The sequence below is a fragment of the Podarcis erhardii genome (genome assembly GCF_964252035.2).
Source record: "Podarcis erhardii genome assembly, chromosome: 12".
In the NCBI taxonomy this organism is placed as follows: Eukaryota; Metazoa; Chordata; class Lepidosauria; order Squamata; family Lacertidae; genus Podarcis; species Podarcis erhardii.
In genome coordinates, this window is record NC_138513.1 from 27,146,936 (window position 1) to 27,170,716 (window position 23,781).

The following is a 23,781-nucleotide window of genomic DNA, read 5'->3' on the forward strand; positions in this document are numbered from 1 at the left end:
GTTGATGGGAGCGGGGGTCCGACAACAGCTGCAGAGCCATGGGTTCCTCATCCCAACCCAATACCCCCAAATCATCCTAGGGTAACAACACCCTTTTGCGGTTCGCTGTCTTCTGCTTGAAACCATAAGGCAGCTCTCTGGGTAGCCAGTGCTTTTCAATGCATTGCTATTCCACACACTCCAGAGCTCTCATGAGACAGTGGGAACTCTCACAGGGTCTCATAAGACATGGGAGTGCAGGAGAGGCTGCCTTTGCTGTGGGGGTCTGCTGTGCAAAGAACTGGGATTACTGTTGATTCCAGTTTAAAGCCAATGCATATGATTATTACAGCACAACATAAAACAAATGTGACGAAGCTATTCACAGAATAAGTGCAGCGAGCCTTAAAAGGAAAATAAAATCAAGAAATGGCTGTTTAATTAGTTTGTTCTGGGAACAGATGATGTTGGCTTACAGCAGGGCTGGGGAACTTGTGGCCTTCCTGATGCTGTTGGACTCCAACTCCCATCAGTCCCAACCAGCACTGCCAATGGCAAAGGATGATCAGAGTTGGAGCCCAGTAGCATCTGGTGGGCCCAGTCTTCAAGTTACTTCAGTTATACAGAAGTCTCTGCTGTGTCAAAGTTGGTAAATCCCATATAAGGATGATGATGTCATTGGATTTTCTCTGCAAGCATCAGTGATTGGCCTCTGCAAACAATAAACGACACATGTGTAAGTTTTCATGTGAGATTCATGAAAAGCCTCATGTGGAAACTGCTTCTGTGACGGAATTCTGGCAGAGTGTACCAAAGCAGCCCTGGACCTATAGAGTTCCTTACCACAGTCAGTGAAAATTTGACCAGCTTTCTAAAATGGTTGTGGGAATCTTTGGAAGATAGATCCCTGCAGGCATTCCCAAACTTGGCCCTCCAGCTGTTTTGGGACTACAATTCCCATCATCTCAGACCACTGGTGCTATTAGCTAAGGATGATGGGAGTTGTAGTTGCAAAACAGCTGGAGGGACAAGTTTGGGGATGCCTGACTTAGAGCATGGAAAGGGCAACCAAAACAGTAAAGGGACTGGGGCAGCTCCACTTTGAGGATATGTTACAACACTGCATGATTTTTAATTTTTTTAAAAAGAAAGAAAACTAAGGGGTGATACAATAGAGGTGTATAAAATTATGCATGGCCTAAACTAAGTAGGTAGAGAGAAGTTTTTCTCCCTCTCCTAATGCTAGGACCCAGGTCAACCATTGGAGATGAATAGTCCCTGTAGCTCAGATGTAGAGCTTCAGCCTTGCATGTAAAAGGTTCTGTGTTCAATCCCTGGCATTTCCAATTAGGGCTAGAGCAAACTTCCTGCCTGAAACTGTGGAGAACGGCTGCCAGTCGTTGTAGACGATACTGATCTCGATGGAGCCAATAGGGTGGCTTGGTATTAGACAATTCCCTACATTCCTAATGTCTAAACTCTGGGACTCACTACCACAAGATGTCATGATGGTCACCAACCTAGGACAGTTGTAAATTAATGAGGCTGCCAGTGGTTACTAGTCATGTTGCCTACCGTATTTTTCGCCCTATAGGACGCACTTTTTCCCCTACAAAAATGAAGGGGAAATGTGTGTGCGTCCTATGGGGCGAATGCAGGCTTTCGCTGAAGCCTGGAGAGCAAGAGAGGTTAGGGCTTCAGGAGAGCCCCACCACTAGCCCCACAAACTCGGGGGACAGCGGGAGGCGCAGCGCGCCTTTCCTGCTGTCCCCCGACTTGGTTAGAAGGCTGGTGGGGGGGAGAAGCCTGCTCCTCCCCGTTGCCAGCCCCGCAAACTCGGGGGACAGCAGGAGAGGCGCAGCGCGCCTCTCCCGCTGTCCTCCAACTTGGTTAGAAGGCTGGCGGAGGGCTTCCCCCTCCTCCAGCCCCGCAAGCTCCCAGAGCGATGCCAAAGCTGCACGCAGCTTCGGCATGGCTCTGGGTCCCGTTCTGGGGGCTGGGGGAGGGGGAAGCTCGGGCTTCCCCCGCCCCAGCCCCGCGCCTGGGGGGGGGAAATATTTTTTTCCCTTTATTCCCCCCCCAAAAAAATCTAGGTGCGTCCTATAGGGCGAAAAATACGGTACATTTAATATTATATTTAGTATGAGAGATAGTTCAGTCAATAGAGTGTGAGACTCTTAGTCTGAAGGTCATGAGTTTGAGCCCCATGTTGGGCAAAAGATTCCTGCATTGCAGGGGGTTGGACTAGATGATGTTCATGGTCCCACCCAACTCTACGATTCCATGATTTCCTCTTGTTTTGGAGCAGCCTGCCTCTGAATTCTCATGAGTGGGAGAGTGCTGCTGTGCTTCCGTTCTGCTTGTGTGAGAACAGAAATGCTGGGCTAGATACAACCTTGGTCAGACCCAGCAGGGCTTTTCTGATGCTCTGCTGCAGCTTACTTTCCATGGCAACCTGAAACAAAAAATCCATGTTTAGACTATAGACACCAGATGGCTCCCACAGAGATGGCCATCTTTGCCCTTGATGTAGAATGAATAGGCAACACCAGGTGGGCAACTGGCCTTCCTCTTGGTGGCATGGCTGACGTGCTGCAGATCGTTAACGTTTTAACCAGAAATGGAGGAAGCAATTTTATGTAACGTGAAATTATTTTAAGTGCTTGATCACTGAATACTAGCGGTGCAGTTAAGTCTCCCTTGTTTCTCACTTTCCAGCTGCATCCCCTCCTGTCAGGCTTTGCTGATGATTGAAGTGGTGTAGTCACATTAAAGCCCTTTTTTTTAAAAAAAAAAACCACCAAAAAGCAGCAGTTTTAGGGTTTGTGTGTGCTAATTCTCTGCCCAGAAACACTTCTTAACTGTATACTCCCTGGTTTTGAATTGCAGCTGATGTCCTAAGCGAAGAAGCCATCCTGAAGTGGTACAAAGAGGCACATGTTGCCAAAGGCAAAAGTGTCTTCCTTGACCAGATGAAGAAGTTCGTTGAGTGGCTACAAAACGCTGAAGAAGGTAAGGTTCTCCTCCTCCTCCTCCTCCTCCTCCTTTTTCTTGGTATATCTGGGATATTAAGGAAACATCTACTTGGTTCTGCAATGGGATCAAGACTTACATCAGGGATGAGGAACTTTTTTTCAGCCCAAGGGCCACATTCCCTCATGGACAACTTTCTTTAAAAAAAAATAAAAAATTATTAACCGGCCAATCAAATCAAATCAAATCAAATCAAATCACATCACATAAATTCTGAATTACAAAGCCGAATTTTAAATTTTGTTGAGGGGACCCATATTTCAAGATCCAAAGGGGGATTCTGATCATCTTCTTGCTACTGCGTTAATGTCCAAATCAGTCCAAACAAAGTTCATAATTCTATCCAGTCTTATCTTGCTGTTTCCACATCACCTCTTGTTCATATATTTTCTCTTTTTTCTTTATGATCTCTTCTGATAGTCTCCTTAAGCCGATAAACACCAATAATAATCCTGTGTGAATTTTTCCGTTCTTCCAATCCTCAAATCGAGATGGTTTCCATATATCATCGCCTTCATAGATAACAGCGCTCTTTCCATCATTAATTACAGAACTGTCGTTCTTAAGTCCCACTGAGGAGTTTCACCCACAATATAAAAACAGCTCTATTTCTCCATTTCTCCTCTCAGACTTAAGTCCTCCGACAGAACTTCCCAATATGGCGACGGCACTTTTAACTGAGTCATTCCAAAGCCCTTATACATTCCACGCTCTTCTCAAAACATGCTTTGGTTCGAAAGTTTATCTCCACACAGCTTTAAATCCACAGCTTAAGTCCTTAAAACGACATTTCTGGCTTGGGGGGGGGGGTTCTTGTTTAATCACATATAAGAAAGAAAGTAAGGTTTTTCCCTCCTCCCCCATCAGTCCCTTTGCCATACCGAGTCTTGGCGTATCTTCTCGTGATTTATACTTGCTCCTTTGACTCTTCTTGTTTTATCAGAGATCTCTTCTGTTAGCAGTCTTTACTCCCCCTTCTTCCTTGAAATATGTGCATTCGCTTCGTCCAAATTGTTTCTTTTGAAGTTCTTGCAGCTAGTGGCGCAGATCAGAGACGGCGTCCAGGAGCGCCGAAATCCCACAGGAGGGCATTGTGCCTAGTGCCCCCATCCCCACAAATTCGGGGGTGGTATAGGGCACAGCAGGCAAGGGCAGTCCTACCCCACAATCCTGGGGGGGGGTAGGTAGGGAGGCTATTTACTCCCATCACAGCCTCCAAATTACCTCGTGTGGGTCGGAGAGATGTTATTGTCAGCCATCTTCTGATGTGCCCCCTAGTGCCCCCCCATGGACAACTTTCTGGGGGCCACATGCAAGGGGTGGGCAGGTGCAACAGATGCAATTCTTATTTTTGTATTCCAGCCACGCACATCAGAGATATTTTATGCCTGCAACTTTCTATCCAGGAAAGCAAGAGGCATTATTGAGAGCTCAGGATATGTTCCAGCCAGATAAAAGACCTGGAGAGGGTGTGTAGGAGAACCAGTGAGGGCTTCAGCCAAAGGAGGAAGGGTCTTGGGAAGAGTCCTGAGGCCTGGAGGGCCACATCTGTGTCATGGAATTCTACTCAATATTGATCCAGACAAGTTAAACAAGTTGCAGGATTCCCAAAAAATAGACCGGAGGCAATTAACATTTTATCCAGCAGAGCTTTACTGCTACTGAAGCAAATGAACATAATGGTCACAAATCTAATATACATTCAGGATTGGCACTGTCCATAAGAAATCCAGTTGCAGCAGACTTAACTTATACTTACAATAACTTATAGTCAGACTAAACCTTAACACTACATACCTTCTTGCTTCTTATTATAGTCAGCATGACCTTGACGGAAGAGATAACAGAACCAGTTTAAGCCAGCTGTACTCAACGTCTCTGAAGGAATAACCCAAACATCATGAACCTTCTGCTTGTTTCTTTCACACAAAGAAGCTTCCAGAACCCTCTTGAATTAATTAGGAGAGATCTCTAAACATCAGATCAATACTTTCTGCACTAAGAAATGCAAACTGACAATCTGGCCTTTTCCCAACCCTCAGATTGCACTGGTCATCTCCAGCTGGTGGGTTCGTCATGTGTCTGGGCCATTTTTGCACAGTAGTGCAAAACTGAACCTCCCCCAATGTGTGTGAATGTGGCCACACCCACCAACCCAAATACACTTTATGTTGCTTAAATGGCTTGAATCCCATCCCGCCCCCAATTGGGGATTTTAGCTTGTCCCCATTCTAGTTGGGAAAGAATTCTGAAGGAATGGTTCTTTATAAATAAGTTGTTTATTTTGCAGCAGCCTCTGAAAGAAGTTCAGATGACAAACAAGATGTCAGTCAAGTTTGCCCACTACAGCATAGCTTATATATAAAACAGGATTGATATGTGATTCAAAAACATTTGTGGGTTTCATGCCACAAATAGATATTTATTTGGGGTGAGGGGGCTTCGCCAGGAGCTCATTTATTGGGCACGATTGCAGCTGCGATGCGAAGCACGCTTCTCAGCGATAGCTATGGGGACATTAGCTTTACTCTGTTCCTGAACCAAACGATCAGTGCAGCTCCAATACGTGCAGAGCTCTTCACCAGCATGAGCCGTTCCAATCTTGATTTGTCTCTTGATTTGATCCAGACTCTTAATTTGTCTTAATCAGCACCTCGTTGTGTGTTATGGCAAATCACTTGTGAAACGGATGTGGCCCAATTGCCTAGCTAAGGTGGGTGAGTGTGAATCCTACTGGCCAGGCCTTTGCAAACACTTAAAGGGAAAACTGTCCCAGAGCTTTCCACACTTTTTATGTTGGCGACACACTTTTTGGCCGTGCATCATTTTGCAACACAGTAGTTTAGTTTTACTAGCAAGGTAAAGGTAAAGGGACCCCTGACCATTAGGTCCAGTCGTGGCCAACTCTGGGGTTGCGGCGCTCATCTCACTTTATTGGCCGACGGAGCCGGTGTACAGCTTCCGGGTCATGTGGCCAGCATGACTAAGCCGCTTCTGGCGAACCGTTTACCTTTCCGCCGGAGCGGTACCTATTTATCTACTTGCACTTTGATGTGCTTTCGAACTGCTAGGTTGGCAGGAGCAGGGACCAAATGGGAGCTCACCCCATCGCGGGGATTCGAACCGCCGACCTTCCGATCGGCAAGTCCTAGGCTCTGTGGTTTAACCCACAGTGCCACCCGCGTCCCATTTACTAGCAAACTAGAGGGTAAACTAACCTTTTCCCAGCCCCGGGAGGAGCATGGGGAGTGTTTGTGCGACACACCTACAAACAGGTGTTGTGACACACAGTTTGCATTCAAATCTGTACACATTTGCCAGAGTCACTGGAGTGAAGGTTAGATATGGATTCAAACCCATAGGCAAAACTCCCCTTGCCTTGTCATACGAGTCCTGTTAGAAAGGGAGGGGAATGACTGGGAGGGAAAAACTCTAATGGAAAAAGATAATTTTTAAGGCGCCAACTCGACTGTAGAAGCTGAGTTGGACTGTAATACAGTCGTTTTTCTGGTTCCAAGAGCTGCTTTCTCCCCCACCTTTCTTCTGATGACCACCCATGGAGAGTTATTTTTGCTTTCTGCAGAAAGTCTTTAAGCAGCTCCCCTTGAAGACTAATCCCATATTAGCTGCACATGAGATTGGCAGGTTATAATTATTAGGACTCGCCTGCTTCCCCTGCAAAATCCAAGCTTATTATTTGCTTTTAGTCCGTTTCTATCAACAATCAAAGGTTGCTGGTTCCCTCCCTTTATTTTATTTTTTACGGCAATGGGCTTACTTGTTGGAATTGATGTGGAGAGTAACAACCTGTGTCAAGATCTTGTAATGATTCCAATAGAAATGTTAGCAAAAAACATTCTGTCCCGAAATGTCAAAGAGCCCTGAAACATTATTTTTAGTTAAAAATATATTGGGGCTTTCTTCTTCTTTTTTTGTATTTTAGCAAACAGCAGGCACCCTGCTTTTCCCCCTTTCCTCTGCAGATATTTCTGTCTTTAATCTGCCTCTAGCAATTTCAGAAAGTGTAGCTAAAATCAGAATAAAGAGAAGGCTCTGGAAAATCAGAATGAATGTGTCACAATACATACATACATACATACATACATACAAGAGAAAGAGAGAGATAATTGGTTTAATACACATTTTGCAATGTGCTTGTGTTGCTGTGAATCAGATACAGTATACTGCTGAGAAGGCTTGCAGGTTGTTGTGTTTGTTGATTATTATTATTATTATTATTACCCTGAGAGTCACTAGCCAAAGCCAGGTGCAAAAGACATATGCTTAGAATTTAAAAAATCTGGCCCAGGGTTTTACCTTGAATACCAGAACTGAACTGATCTGATCTGTTTCTCTCCCTCCCTCATCCCCAACTACCACACACCCAGCTTCCTTCAGTTCAGCAGCCACACAGTCTAGGGGAGGAATCATTTGGTTGTTACCATTGTTATACAGCCGGGAAGTGGGAGATCCTTGTTGATCCTTGCTTCAAATTGCCCAGAAATCTACCAGCAGATGCTGATCCACCCTGATGCATTGGGAATCTTGGCTCTATCCCAGGCATAGGCAAACTCGGCCCTCCAGCTGTTTTGGGACTACAATTCCCATCATCCCTGACCACTGGTCCTGTTAGCTAGGGATGATGGGAGTTGTAGTCCCAAAACATCTGGAGGGCCGAGTTTGCCTATGCCTGCTCTATCCCTTTGTAGCGTAAGACTGACTTGTTCCATCTCTCATGCCAGAGAAGCTGCTGCGATTGGGGGTCAAACCTCCATATGGGATGCTGAGGAGCCACTGAGAGACAGTGGGCATGAGAGTGGGGAGACAGCCTTTCATCCCAAGGGCTATGGGAGGGGTCTTGTATCCTTAGCGCAGGACTGCTGCAGGACTACAACTCCCATGATCCCTGACTTGCTGGTTGATGGAAGATAGAGCCCAGTTAACACCTGAAAGTCTACAGATCTCCCACCTCTGCTGCAGTACATTTGCATTTGATTCATTGATTGAGGACTCAGCTACATTAGCCATGTTACAACACTACAACTGTGTTATAAACATGCGGTACCAGATGGCACTGTAGAGCACAAAACTTTGCCTATGCGACTTTAATAGAGTGTTTTTTTCTTTTGTTATAATGATTTAATTTATGACTTATAGTGGTTTTTCCCCTGTGTGTAGTAGATCCAGCCTTAAAATAACATTTGGGGCTTGTTAAAGGAATAACTGTATAAATGTTGCCTCATGAATTGTTTTAATAGTTGGAGAAAAATCTTCACTTTTCCTCTGCTCTCTCTCCCTCCCTCCCTCTCTCTCTCACCTCTCAGAATCCGAATCTGAAGGGGAAGAAAACCAAGATGGCTGAACAAAGCACAAAACGTATTCGCTGTGGCCGGCTGCTTCTTGCGGAATTTTGTACCGTTCAAAGAGAAAGACTCTTACTCCAGTGTCATACCGAAAATTCTAGGCTAGGCTTTCCTTTTGTTTAGAAGAATAAAATGTTGGAGCCCTGAGACATTAAATGCTGAGACTCTTCCTCTGGCGCCCTGTACACTATTGTAGGCAGAGGCATTCAGCAAGGAAACAACATATAGGAAAACTGAAGTAATATCCTTTAAGGACTCCTTTTTTATTAACAGTCTTCAGGTACTACATATGAGCACTTCAGTGTTTCTCCATAGGGATGTTCTGTGCGTGTAGCTCAATATTTGCTTGTGTGTGATTTGACATAATCACATGTTGGGGAAATTAAATGGCTTTTAAAAATCTTACTTTCATGTTTCTGCGCATTTTTCTTTTGCTTCAGAAGTGGGCTTGCATGTGACTAACTACTGCTAACCTTCTGCAGAAGGATTTAATAATAATTTTGCTATTTGCACCCTGCCCATCTGACTGAGTTGCCCCAGCCACTGTGGCAGATGTTTTGGAAGGTCCAGTCTACACTTTACCTCAGGCTTTGCCAACCTTGTGGTCTCTGGGTATTTTGGACTACAACTCCCATCAACCCTAGCAAGCAGGACCAAGCTGGCTGAGAATGATGGGAGTTGTAGTCCAAGTATCCGTAGGAAACCAGATAGGCAAAGGATGCTCCACCTGGTGAATGTGGCAAGCTTCTTCCTTGATGTGACTCTCTCTGCACCATCTTTTTACACCTGTGACAGACTGCTCTAGGAACATGTGGTGCTGGGTTCGAAACTCTTTGGGTCCTTGCAGGGTTTCCATGAAAAATGTGTGGCGGTTATCTGTTCCAAGAGAGATGAGAACCCTGTGGCCTTCCAAAAGTTTCTGGACTACAACTCACATAATCTGTATCCACTGGCCATGTCGGTTGGGGCTGATGGAACACAGATCCCTTATTCCTGTGTTACAGCAAAGGGGAAAACAACTTTCCACATGGAAACTTTAATAGCATGTTTACCAACCCTAAAACACCTATATTAGAGTTGAGTTTGGGTTGCTTTGTTTTTAAATAAGAAATAACAACTTTGGGAATTCCCTGCCCTGTCTCATACAAGTCATCCATTGCCGTTTTTCATTCTATATAGCTTAAAACCCATTTCTATTAATCTGAACCTGTAATTGGTTATAATAATCAATTAAAACAACTTTTAAGAGACTTCTGTATATGTTAAATAAATAAACAAATTTTAAAGCATTGATTGATTAGTTGGCAGGATTTTTTTTTAAAAAAGAACTACAATACAGTGGTACCTCTGGTTGCAAACAGGATCCGTTCCAGAGGCCCGTTTGCAACATGAAAAGAACACAACCCACAGTGGCACGTCTGCGCATGCGCAGCTTGTGATTTGCCGCTTCTGCACATGTGCGTGACGTCATTTTGCACGTGTGCACAAGCGGCGAAACCCGGAAGTAACCCTTTCCGGTACTTCCGGATTGCTGCGGGACGTGACCTGAAAGAACATAACATGAAGCAGACGTAACATGAGGTATGACTGTATTTTTTAATACAAGGACTTGTAAATTGGTAGCAAGCATCATCTCAAGAGGCAATTCGCTTTTCACAAGAGAGGGGTGGGGAAAGCCTTTTGCTAAGACAATGCTTGCTACAACACAGGAGCATTATTTAAAAACAAACTTGCATTTACCCTTGTGAAAATTAATACGAATGTAATTGATTGGTTATACAACTTATGGTTAGGGAACAATCCTACAGCAAGTGCTGCTGGGCTGGATCCAGTGGATCTTCAGCTGAGCCAGGAGGTTCCCAACGCAGCCAAGCTATGCCGGCTTAGCTCTGTCATCTTCACCTCATCTGGAGAGAGACCTCAGTGTAACTCCTCAATCCTGGCTCAGCCAGGAACCGGCCAGCTGAGCTGATCCCAGCAGATATTCAGCCAGCGTATGCCCTGAAAAGGGGGTGCTGTGGTGGGATAGAAATCAGTCTTGCCCAGCCTGGTGCCATGCAGATGCTTTGGACTGCAATTCCCACCATCCCTTGACGTTGATGGGAGTTGTAGTCTAAAACATCTGGCGGGCACCAGGTTGGGGGAAGGCTTTAACCATTAAAGCCCACTGCTTCTGATTCAAAGTACAGCCGTACCTTGGTTGTTGAAGGGAATCCAGTCTGGAAGTCCGTTTGACTTCCGAAAACGTTAGACAACCAAGGCGTGGCTTCCGATTGGCTGCAGGAGCTTCCAAAGAATGTTCGCAAACCAGAACACTCACTTCCAGGTTTGCGGCGTTCAGGAGCCAAAACGTTTGACTCCCAAGGCATTCGGCTTCCAAGGTAAGACTGTATAAGCTTTGTCATCTAAGCGGAACATAGAATAGCGTGCCATGGTTTCACTGAAGTCGCAGCACCAAAAGTAGAAAGCAAATTCCTACTAGCAGACAGCTCTCGGCCAAGTAATAATTTAAGGTGTATTGCTTTCTGAAAGCAAAATGTAAAGGGCTTACGGTAACTATGACAACTAAATAATGAAATTGCTAATAGAACAGTGTGTGACCATATCCAGTTATGCCTGCAGGGAAATAGTGTGGAGCGGTAGGGTGCCCTTATGCAGTGATGTCACTAGGGGCAAACAGTGCTGTCTTTAAACCACTGAAGTACAGTGGTGCCTCGCAAGACGAAATTAATCCGTTCCGTTAGGCTCTTCGTATAGCGGTTTTTTCGTCTTGCGAAGCAAGCCCATTAACAGCTTAGTGGATTAGCGCTATTAGCGGCTTTTAGTGATCAGCTGTTAAGCGGCTTATCAGCGGAACAGCTGGCATCTTCTGTAAACCCATTTTTGGGAAACCAAAATATCCGCCTTGCTGCCTAAGCCATTTCCCCCGCTCCTTTAAAGCCATCGTTGAAATGTCGAAATGTAAACAATCAATTGCGAAACACAGAGTAGTGCATAGGAATCTGCTTTATACTATGTCAGAATAATTGTCCAGCTAGACCAGGAGGGGGGAACCTTTTGTTTGTGGAGCCAGAGACAAGTGTTCTAGATTAACTGATCCAGGAAAAAAAGATTTACCTGTTTCCATTTTTGTCATGTCTACCACATATTAGAATATCCAATCCTATATAGCTGTCTTCAGAAGTAAACCCTGCTGGGTTTGGTGGGGTTATTCTTTCAAAAAAGTATGCAGAAGATTTAAAATAATGTAGATAGAACAGACCAATGCAGATACTGTTCTAGAAAGTCAGTGAAAGTAACTTCTTCCTGACTTTAGCGTGCTACTCACATTTATATACAACCTTTTACATTGCAATTTGTTCTCAGGCAGCTTCTTTTCTCCAATCCATAAAACGGGAGTGGGTGGGTGGGTGTTAAAATGCCCCTTATGTAGTCTTAAACTACATAAACAGAAAAAACAATGAGGAAATGAGCAGAAAGAAAGGAACTCCGGTCGCACTAAGGGCCTCAACATGTCCCTGTGGGGTGCAAGTTGCTCACCTGTGATTTAGATCAGTCTTGTCTAGAGTCTCAGGTCTGGGAATAGTCTCAGGGCTATCTGATCCTTTTAATTGGAGCAACAGGAAGTGGGCCGCATGTAAAAACATGCAAGGTGTTACCACTGAATTGTAGCCCTCCCCAAAAGACCCTGCTCTGCGTCTTCACGTTTGTTTCCCAGACCGTGAAATATCAATGGCTGCTCTGCACTTAAACAGGGAAGCATCATCATCATCATCAGAGTGTAGAAAAGAGAACTCGCCTGATGTTTCTCTTGAGGAATCACTGGGTCCAGAGGATCCTTACATCCCTGACAAGGACAAATAGCCTTTTATGCACAAACACTCGGTGCCAAGCCATGCAATAGCGTTATTCAAACAAATATGTTTATATGGAAACAAAGGGTCTTTCTTTTTTAATTTGGTTGAATCCGATCTTCCTAATAGTCATAAAAGGATACTTGCATGTTCGACTCCACTCAAAGGTTGTCAAAGCCTCCTTTGTTGACTCATGGCGCAGTCTGTAAGAAAAAGGAAGGAATAGAAAATTATCCTGCAGAAGGGTTGCTTTGCTGGATGGATGTTATTAAATGTCTGCTTCTGTAGCAATTTCCTGAAAAGTTACTAAGGGCCAAGAGGAAATCCCTAAAGTGTCAGCATCTGGTGCTTTGTTCTCCAAGTTGTTCTTATTCATATCCCATCATTTGAACAGGGTTCTGATGCCTATATTTGATGAAAAGTACTAACTTAAACACAGATCTTGACTTAGGATGCTGGTGTTGCAGAAGGAAGCGGATGCAAGTTTTTTGCAAAATCGACATGACTTCAAAGAGTTGGCTTTCTTCCTCACATTTCTAACATTTCCTCAACAAAGGTCTCAATTTGTGAACTGTATTTGCTTCCTTGTTGGAAGATGGGAGACTAGACCACACCTCCAGACCAGGCAACCTGTTCATTGAATAACTGTCGAAATCTGTTTGCAAAAAGCTCGTGAAACGCTTAGATTCTATCCGGTTTTCATTGAGCGTTTGTTCTGAGTTGTTTATAGGGAGGTTATATGACAATGAGCATTCATCCTGATTTACTTGTTGGGTGTTTATATAGCTTCCTATTAATCATTTGTTCATTTCACACTTTTCAATGCATTTCCCCATCACTTTCCTAACTGCAAACAGTCCACTTTCCTTTTAAAGTGAATTTGTTGTGCTAGGGCACTTTAACCTAAATTTCCTAGGGTGTGCTAGAATCCCTCCCACAAAACACTGACAGCCATGGGGTTTTATAAAGTGTAAGACAGACTAAAGGAGCTTCTATTCATCATGTTTGGTTACAAATTAGCTATGCTGATACCATCACTGAATTCTACCATGGTTAGGAATGATACATGGGTTGTTTGGGGCATGCATGCCTGAACCAGATATCTAAAGGGCTCTTATGGCTGGCCCTACCATGAGACATGATAAGATAGCTGCTTCAGGTGGCAGAATTTGTGTGTCATGGAGATTGGCAATAGTTCTGACCTACTGGGCACAAACTATCTGTGCAATCTTAACTGAAATGAACATGAGCCACACAAGATCAGCCCTTATGCAGCTCCCATATGCAGACCTGGGGTAGCAGAGTGTACACTTTGTATGTATGAAATATTCGTGTCCGCCATCAACAGAGTGAGTTGCCTGAGGTGAGCCTGTTTCTCAGCCTCTGACCCCTATCTACAAGATGGGGATAAGAATACTGACTTCCTTTACAGTGGGGGCGGGGAACCTGTGGTCTTCTAAATGTTGTTGGACCCATCAGCCCCAGTCAACACACAAAAATAATGGATGAGGAAAATGGAAGAGGCAGGCACACAACTCCTATGATTACTAAGATGCCATGGTGTGTTAAGCTGCATTGCATTTTAACATAATAATCTCCGCTAGAGTTTTGCTGTTTCTTAGCTATCTATCTTGAGGAGGAAGAATGGACTATTTATTTAAATAGGGTAGATGAGCATTGGATGAACATCTTCACAAGCATAAGCCTTAGCCCAGATCTTTTAGCTGCAACTTGATTCTGATCTGCCGATAAATGAAGTTTGTGGTTTCTTTGGACTTGCTTTGCTCCTAATCTAATACAAACCAGCCAGAATAAAAATTGCACTGAAGCCTTTGGTGAAATAAAAACAAAAGTTTGGGTTCTATTTAGTTTGAAGTGTCATTAATTGCAAAGCAACTGATTCTACACATTATCTAAACCCTGCAGTTGGAAACAGCAACTTTGTGAAACCTGCTCATTTACTTATTTGCATGGGAAAGTCTTTCCCTTGCTGGAAGCTAGTCAGGCAGTATTCTAGACATACAGTAGACTCTTTGCGCCCTCTAGTGTGACTTACTAGGTGTTGCATGCAGATTCCATTTATATTTCAAGTCATCTGAACCTAAACACATCACAGTTGCCATTCAGTGTTGGGCTCTCACTATCAAGCTAAAATGAAGTCAGATATTTATTTATTCTCCTCTTAATTATCTACCACATTTATATGCTGCTTTTCATCCAAGGCATTCAATTTGGTCGGTGTTTCATTAAAACACTTTCCTCTTAACCAGTGCTATTTCTCTGGAAAAAGAGGTGCTGGAACTCACCACGAACACCTCCTTCTTTCTCTTGGAATGGCAATGGCACCCACCTGAGAGGTGCCAGAACTGAGTTCCTGTGAGTTCCCCTTGGGGGAAAAGCCCTGCTCTTAACAATCTGTGGGGGTAATCCTATGGCAAGACCTGCTAGGATGAGAAGTTTAGAATAAGGACATAAAGAAGACAAGCCTTTCAGATGCTTGTGGAAAACCCACAAACAGGACAGCCAGTGTGAATCTCTCAGAAGGGACAGTCCCAGGGTGGGCTCTTAAACCCATTTAGTTTGGTTACATGACACAGCAATCCAGCACAGAACACTCCTGTAAAGGCTCTCTCTCTCTCCCCACCCCACCCCCCCCCCCCGGCTTAGGTGGAGCAGCAGCAACAGCCAATCAAGGACGGAGCAGGGTAGGGGCAGACTGCACCAGGTGTCATCATGGAGGGGAGTGACATTCGGTGCGCTGCCAGCCCGCGACTCCCACCTACCCTGAGTCGTCAGGGGAAGGTGGTGAGTTGTGCTGCTCTGCCGGCAGGCTTCCCTCTTTGTTTTGACAGTACCCCGCCCGGGCTGCTGCAGTGGGCATGCAGGCAGACAGGGAGATGATGGGAAGGTGGCTGGCTAGCAAACAAGGGGAGGGTGGAGGGGAGGGAAGAAGCAGAAGCTTCCTCAAGTCATGACCCAAACCCTGTCACCCCCCAAAAAGCTCAACAACTTTGGCCAACCCTCCCCTAAAAATAGCTCAACAACTTTGGCCAACATTTTCTATTACTGGGGAATGATCAGGAGCTCACCAGGTTAGTGGCTAAATATCTCTATTTGGTTTTTTGTCATCGAAATACACTGCAGACGTCTGATCTCCCTGGAGACCAAGAGATATGACGATAGACTGTTCTGCCACCTTTCTTCTAGCAAATATTTTGTGACACTGGGGAAGTGGTAATTCTGTATTGATTTGTTTTGGATGTTGTATGTGATAACAATAAAGGTTTTACAATACTATACGAATTTTGGCCCTCCCCTATAAAAATCTCAAGAACTTTGGTCAATCCTTCCCTAAAAGAAGTTCAACAACTCCTGGTAATGACAATGGGTAGATCACAGCCAGTATTTTTATACTCTATGTAGATCACAGTCTCTTGGGAGTCCAACCAGATTTCAATGTGGGGGGGGGGGGTGAAAAGAAATTCTCCACACCAGGTACCACCTGACCCTGCTATGCCACTGCAGCCAAATGGAGATTTGATCTGGCATAACTTTACCATGGCTTAATTTCACTTGCTTGCTTTACACTTGTGCCTAGGGTTGCTCTTTAAGCAGCATCAGACAAAAAAGAAAATGGAAGAGGGGAGAGAAATATAAAGCAACTCCGATAATCCTGAATATCCTTTAATTCTGTTCAATAACGATGGTACGCAACGACCAGGATGTAAGGGTGTTCTGAGAGGGGTAAAGCCAAAATGGTACTTGGTTCCAGCTACGATTCTATGTGTGCTTCCAAAATTAATGTGACAATAAATTAACAGGTCTCCATCTCAAGTAAATTCAGACTTGTGGGTTACTGTGCCACAAAAAAAAGTCTGGGAACCACTGCTGAAACAGATGAGAATGGGAGGGAATGGAAGCGAAGAGAGCAGAGTTCAAATCTTTTGTTTAGCTACGAAGCCCACTGGGTGGCTTTGGGCAGTTAATTCTCTCTCAGCCTGCGCTACCTCACAGGGTCGTTGTGAAGATAAAAGAAAGCAGGCGGGGGGGGGGGAGAACTTTGTAGGCCATGCCAAGCTGCTTGATGGGTTAAAATAGGATTATTTCACACTCTTCTGGTTCTTTTAGACAGCTACGTTTCTTGGAGCAGGCGCGGAGATATGAGAGGATATGTGCCTTTTGAAACCATATGGCAGAACAGCAGGAGGCCTTCTGGGCTGCTAAATGCTTCACCAGCTCCTTCGAGCTCATTAAGCAGACCTTCATTTTCAACTGGTGATGTTTTATTTAACAGTGAACGGGTCTCGTTTTTTCCGCCTTCCCATCAGCTGCTGCCATATTGCTGGGTGATGTCAGCCTGTCACCAACCAGAGAGGCTCAGATTGGGAAGTCAGGTCGCAATCTGCCTTATCTGGTGCTGTGCTGGGGGATTTGTCACCTGCAAGGCGAGCTGCGACAGTTCGCTTCCAGCTGAGTAGGCTCCCTGGTATTGACAAGCTGACAGTTTAGCCTAGTGTTGAAAATAATAGGTACAAAAATAAGAAAATGAGACTCGCCAGGGATGGGATTGAAATCTGATTTTGTTTGCAACTGATACTTGACTGAAGCACAATTGTGCTTCAAATTCTGCACTTCTCAGAATGTTGTGAGGCAGTTCTCCAACCAAATAACACATGCAAAAATGGATATATTAGGGGAAAGCACGCCTAAAAATGCACATATTAGTGAAACAAACACACAAAAAGGCATTATATTAGGGGGAAATGCTAACCAAAAATTGTGTATATTTGTCAAAATGTGTGCCAAAAGTGGGAGAAATTTGCACTAAGATGCTGGTAAATTTTACAGTGATGTAAAATTTTAATTTCTCCTTGCTACAGAAATGAGGAGCCATGAATTTAAGATGGGAAAAATGAGACGCTGAACTGACAGATTCGTTCATCCCTATACTGACCTTAAAACTCTGGCAATACTCATATATACACAATCTTCACCCCCTAAATATGTAAAAGCTCCAAAGCTGCAGTATTGTCAACCTTTGGTATTAGGATCCACTTCAAAAGTCACCATAAAGCCAGCAAACAAAAGCTCTGCACCAGATTGGACAATGAGCAAATGTTTGAAGCTCCAGATTTGAAGAGGCCTCAGCACATATTTCATGGGCCACATTGAGTTGCCTTCTGTTGAGTTACACAGCTGCCTAGCGAGAGAAGGTAAGGTAAACTGTACAAGAAATCCACACAATTGAAAGCCACCAGAAATAGCAGGGTCCCAAGTGGTTATAGGATGGATGAATCCCTTTCGATCATGGTCAACTGCCCTGCCCATGGAAAGAAAAAGAGAAAGTCTGCAACACGGCCTTGTGTTGATGGAGGGAAAAAATATACAGAAATGAGAACATTAAAGGTTGAAATGTGGGTGAGCAAGGTTGAGCAAGTGAAGGTTGGAATGCGAAGGTTGTCATTGCAAGAGAAGGATGGAAAAACATGTATGCAGGAGCTATTGCTAGAACTGTTAAGGACAAAAGAAGGAAGGAAAGATAAGAAAGCTGCTACACCTCATGATTATAGTAGAAGGAAGCACAGCCATAAAAGACCTAACTGCCCCTTTGCTTGGAAGTGTATAAAAGTGTGTGCTGTACTCATATTTGCTGCGCCAACCTTCAACTACTTGCTGGCTACTATGTTGTGTTTAAGAAAACAGACCTTCCAAGTGTCCCTATTTTCCAGGGACAGTCCATGATTTACAGAAGCCGTCAGGTATCTGAACTGATCCCAGAAGGTCCAAATTCCTTAGTATGTCCCTATTTTCTCTCTCTCTCTCTCTCTCTCTCTCTCACACACACACACATTCATTTATGCATTTTATATATCTTAGTACATCAATTATACAATTGTCATTGTTTATCTTACACTCTTTGGCTCCCACACACATCCCGCTGTGGGGGTCTTATTTACCGTAGTCCTTGTTGAGCTGTATCGCCTTAATTACCACCCCTCTTCTGCTTATTTTTAACTGCTGCTCATATATCTAACCCCACTTATCTGATTTGTTATGTTTCTTTAAGTATTTGCCAAAGTATTCCCACTCTTCTTTTATATCCAACTCATCCCCATTTCTTATCTTTGCAGTCAACACTGCTAGCTCAGCACATTCTATCAGCTTATTCTGCCAGTCTCCTTTTGTGGGACTATTTTTGTCCTTCCACCTTTGGGCATAAATTATTCTGGCCGCTGTTACTGCATAGAGGAAAAGAATAAGCACTTTCTTGGGTATTTCACCCTCTACTATACGTCCCTATTTTCATCGGAGAAATGTTGGAGCATATGGAGTTATGTGAACCCTAAACCAAGAAGTAACTATACAATCTGTAAAACACATCTGAAGGCAGTCCTGTATTGGGAAGTTTTTTAAAAATGTTTTATTATGTTTTTATATATGTTTGTTGTCCAGAGTCCCTGGGGCAACCCAGTCAGATGGGTGGGGTATTATTATTATTATTATTATTATTATTATTATTATTATTATTATTTAGAATGTCCCTATTTTTATTGGGAAAATGTTGGAGGGTATGCAAAAATGTCCTGTTTGACTGACAACTGGATCTCATGGGCTGTCCAGGCAGAACCCACGGGTTATTGAGTCCTGAACCCCAATATCCTAACAGCATCAATCGTCTGCTCAATTCACTCACGGATAGCCAGAGAAGGCATGGGGTCACCAGGGGAAAGTTGCTGCCCTTTCCCATGGAAGCGATGATTCCCGCTGCTTAGATATATTGTCCACTTGCCAGCGATGCCATTGAAAGACAACAAAGGGGCCTGAAAGAAACAAGGACTGTGCGTGAGACGGAGCAGGGATAAAGGAGACTCAAAACAAAGCAAGCAAGCAAGCAAGAATACAGGCACTGCAAGTCTGCTTGCAGCAGCAATATTACGCGAGTGCAAAAGAACTGTGCTATGCATAAAATATCAGCCTTGGGAAGAAGACACATGCGCTGCATCTGACACATAGCACCACCTGTCTTATAATATTTGCACCATAGGCTTTGCATCACTTTTGCGGGTGTGCAAAAATATTATGTGCAGCTACAAGTATATTCAGTGGGTTTGGGTGAACCAGGTTTATCTTGTCCATTTGTCTGTTGATTGCTGTCCATCAACATGTGCAGTTGCGTGCCAAAAGCTGAATCTTGCACACATACACACATGTGGCTTTTGATAACAATAACTAATTTTGCACTGCAATCCTACCTATTTCTGCTCAGAATTAAGCTCCGCTGAGTTCAATGGGAGTTACATCCAGGTAAATAAGTGCGTACGGCTGGGTTTCACGAAGGAAGGGGATAGCATTTCCCCAGCAACTTGTTTGAGTCTTGGGGGGAAATGTGACTTCTCCTTATCAGATTAAACAAACTGGGTAAAATATATTTGGACTCACAGTACAAAGTTCACCTCCAGCTGTGATTACTTCGCTTCCTAAACTTTGCAGTCTGTAGAGTGAAACTGTCCTCACACACACAAAAAGTTATTTGTGCCTGTGAAAATGTGAAGTTGCAAATATTATTTTTGGTTGCTTGCTCCTAATTCTCCCCAATTCTTGCTTGCTTCCCCAGCCCCACTCCAGGTGAGAAAAAGACTGCCAGTCAGTTGGGGGAGGGGATCCCCTCTTAATAATGCATGATGGAAAGGGACCAGGACAGTGGAAGGCGATGCTGAAAAATTCAGAGCTATGACAAAGGGAACATGACTCTGGTTATTTGATCTCTGCTTTTCTGCTGGCTCCACCAAATCATCTGCTTGTGTAAATTATCGGAGTTGCAGGAAAGGCTATGAAGTTGTGTCAATATGTCTAGACAGCAGATCTTTTTTTGTAAACCACCTTAAAACTCAAACTTGCACGTCCTTCCAGATTTGCACTGCAGTCCCATTTCAGAAAATGCACAGATCCCAGAGAACAGCTTCATGCTTACAGGATGGTAGTTCCTTGCATGCATTCCTACATTGTTTTATTGCACTCAGAAAAATGGACCAATTAAAAAAAGAGAGAGCATCTCACATGCGTAAACCAGTGCAGATTGTCACATCAAACAGGCACGCCAGGAGCCCAATGTGGATCAGGTGCACAACTGCTACCTACTCTGGCTCACAACAAGAGGAATAATAGAATAATACAACTGTAGAGTTGAAATGGACGCTGTGGGTCATCTAGTCCAACCCTCTGCAATGCAGGGATCTCAACTAGGTCATATATGATCTAACCTCTGCTTAGAAACCTCCAAGGAAGGAGAGTCCACCAGCTCTTGACCCAACAGCTGTCACTGTCAGAAAAGTTCTTCCCAATGTTTAGTCAGAATCTCCTCTCTGGTAACTTGGTTTGAGTCCTACCCTCCAGAGCAGGAGAAAACAAGCTTGCTTCATCTTCCAACGTGACAGCCTTTTAGATATTTGAAGATGGCTTTGTGACGGACAGCAGAGTTTGGTGATGCAGTTCCTTTGAAACTCCACCAGTGTGCTAGAGCCTCTCACGGACTGGCTACAGAGTCACTTTGTGGGGGAAGAATAAAAGGAGCAGTTTCTGAGGGAGAAGGTTAGACAGGGGTTTAGTTTTGAGAAGGGGCAAAGGTTCAGGTTAAGAAATATGGTTTGATTGGAGTTGGGAATTAGGGAATGAGATAAGGAGAACTGGTTCTGAGTGAAGTTCAACTTACACACTGAGGAGACTATCCATAGTGAGAGGACAGAGTCTTGCAGCTTGGATAGGGAGACCTGCTTGAGGGTCTTGGAAAGGTATAGAGACAGGAGTGTCCTGGGAAGGCTGTGAGTGAACCGGGAAAGGTAGATCTTGTAGGAATGCAGGCTACCTGGGTGTCAGTATAGCGAGGAGGGGAGAGTTCTTCTAGGTACTGAAGACTCCTAGCCCAAGGGGTGAGGTGATCTACTGGGTCTGAGAATACCTCAGGTGTAGGACTGTTAAAAGAGTGGGTAACTGAGGAGAAGTGAACCAAAGTATTAAGCTATAAAGGAAGGGGGATGGTGTCAAAAGTATTTAATTGTAAGATCTAAGTGACAGAAACGGAGTCGAGCATTTTACCAACTATTCTAGAAACCTGGATATTTACCACCTGAAGTGTTAACACTTGATTTTTTTGTAACTGAAGTTTACGAAGAGTTGTTCCTATAGTATTGTGTTTAAGACTGAGTCATCTCATAGTTACTTAAAGTAAATAAATTAACTTCTACGTGAAAGAACGCATTTCTTGACTCACTTCATTTTACAGTATAAATTTCTTTTTGTTTAATAAAGCTTTTCTTTAGAGTCTAAATCATTAAGTTTTCCCTCACACAAGTCCCCCACTTGTGGTAAATTGTAGAAATGTGTTTAATTGGTGTACCGCAAGGTGCGTGCACTATATTTAATTGGGGGCAGCTAGTGGGAGTGGATCTGCCACATTATTACAGTGGTGCCCCACAAGACGAACGCTTTGCAAGACGGAAAACCCGCTAGACGAAAGGGTTTTCTGTTTTGGAGGCGCTTCGCAAAACGAATTTCCCTGTGGGCTTGCTTCGCAAGACGAAAAAACCGCTAGACGAAGAGAATCGCGGAACGGATTTTTTTCGTCTTGTGAGGCACCACTGTAATTGGTGGTAATAAGTGGTGGGTCCACTGCAGCTACCATATCTCCCTTCAGTCTCCTCTTTTCCAAACTAAACACACCCAGCTCCTTCAACTGTTCCTCATCAGGCTTGGTTTCCAGACCCTCGATCACCTTGGTTGCCCTGCTCTGCACACACTCCAGCTTGTCAACATCCTTCTTAAATTGTGGTACTCAGAACTGGAAACAGTAATCCAGATGTGGTCTGACCAAGACAGAATAGAGTGGTACTATGACTCCCCTTGATCTGGACACTATACTTTTGTTGATGTAGCCTAGAATAGCATTAGCTTTTTCTTTCTTTCTTTCTTTGCTGCTGCTGCATCACACTGTTGACTCATGTGAAGCTTGTGGTCCACCAAGACCCCTAGATCCTTTTCACATCTACTATATTAGTAAGCCAGGTATCCCTGACTTTTGTCCTTTCACCCACATACATGTTTCATCCATAATGCTTCTCATACCAGTTCGAATATGTTCTACCCTTTGCAGATGGGCAGCCTACTTGCATCTTTCTACCTAGTGCATTTTCCCTCCTTTTGACTTTGCTGAATGAAATGTGACTTGTGCATGACGTAGCATCTGTGCCAGCTTGCTCTTTAAACTGTGGACTTGCCACTCCAAATATTGACACAGGCCTTTATCTTTTCACCCTAGCTAGCTGGGCGATTCACTGAAATAAAACGCCTCGAGTGTGCAGATACTCATAACCGTTCATGTTATATTGACCAACTGCATAATGGAGTACAGAGTTCATAAAGGTTGTCAAATACATGGCAGAAGTGGAACTCTGGGAGTTGGTTAATATAGAGACTGAAAGCCCGGTAGTGCTCACTTTGGCCATATGCATAATATACATTTATAGCGTTATGACATCAAACAATTATGGCTTCCCTCAAAGAATTCTGGGAGCTGTACTGTGTTAAGGGTGCTGTTGTAGCTAAGATAACCCGAGACAGGTTGATACAAAGATTTAAATCCTAAACACCATTACTAGAATGTAGACAGCATTGAGCACAGTGGGACTTTTGAGCACAGTGGGACTTACTTCTGAGTAAACACACATATTTCCCCTACATTTAAAAGCTGCCTGATTGTAATCAAACTTCTAAGTCTAAGAGGTTTACCACCCCCACCCCCAAAAACCCATAGCATTGCACCATAACCAAAATTTTATTCTGATGATGTCGATGCTGCCTTCAGTATCAGGGTGTCAAGGAACCTGGCATATAAAAAAAAAATAAGAACAGTTTCAAAATACAACGATTCAGCCTCCAACATACTTTAAACAATGGTCCAGATAACTATTGGGATGCACCTATTCCTTCCGAAAGACCACAGAGATCCATACGATTTCCTGAAGGCTGATTGATTGATTGATTGATTAGACTGCACACAACCAAAGGTGATTGATTAGAACAGATGGTAGGCAACTGATTGGAGTAGCCAACCTGGTGCCCTCCGATGTTATTGGATTCCACTTCCCATCCCCACTGACTATTGGACCTGGAGCCCACCACCACCTGGAGGGCACCACGTTGGCCTTCTACCGTGGTCGATCACTGGAAACCCACGAACCCGCAGAAAATGGCGCAAAGCTCTTTTTGACGCCGGTGCTCTTAGCCGCTCCCTCCTTTCCTGGAGCAACCAGAAATGGGCGTGCGTCTGTTTGGCTTTCGGGGCGCCTCTGGCTCTCCCATTTCCTCGCGCGCAGCCACGATCGAGGCGCCCCTCCCTTCCCGGATCTCGGCCCCCGCCGGGTCAGCGGGCCGGGCGCCTATTTGCATATTTTTACCTTTGTCTCCTCCGGCCAGCCAATGGGCGCGCCTGGCTGCTGCTCCTGGCCCGGCCCCCTCGAGCTTCCCATAGCTGGTGCAGCCGCTGCTTCTTCCAGCTC

General features: G+C 44.3%; 1 protein-coding gene and 1 long non-coding RNA gene across 3 annotated transcripts in view; one reads left to right on the forward strand and one right to left on the reverse strand.

Annotated features, from left to right (window-relative positions):
- The window catches only part of BZW2 (basic leucine zipper and W2 domains 2), a 52,351-nt gene extending 43,571 nt beyond the window's left edge, over positions 1-8,780 (forward strand). For both annotated transcript variants that reach the window (XM_081882269.1, XM_081882270.1), the window contains exons 11-12: positions 2,869-2,991; positions 8,337-8,780. In XM_081882269.1, coding sequence (XP_081738395.1) covers positions 2,869-2,991; positions 8,337-8,374 — 161 coding nt within the window. In that variant the 3' untranslated portion in view covers positions 8,375-8,780. The remainder of the gene's footprint in view (positions 1-2,868; positions 2,992-8,336) is intronic.
- On the reverse strand, positions 6,938-23,781 carry LOC309325730. The gene is made up of 4 exons (XR_014149927.1): positions 23,680-23,781; positions 18,924-19,050; positions 12,373-12,432; positions 6,938-8,200 (listed from the first exon to the last, which is right to left on the reverse strand). It is a non-coding gene; the product is annotated as an uncharacterized lncRNA (long non-coding RNA).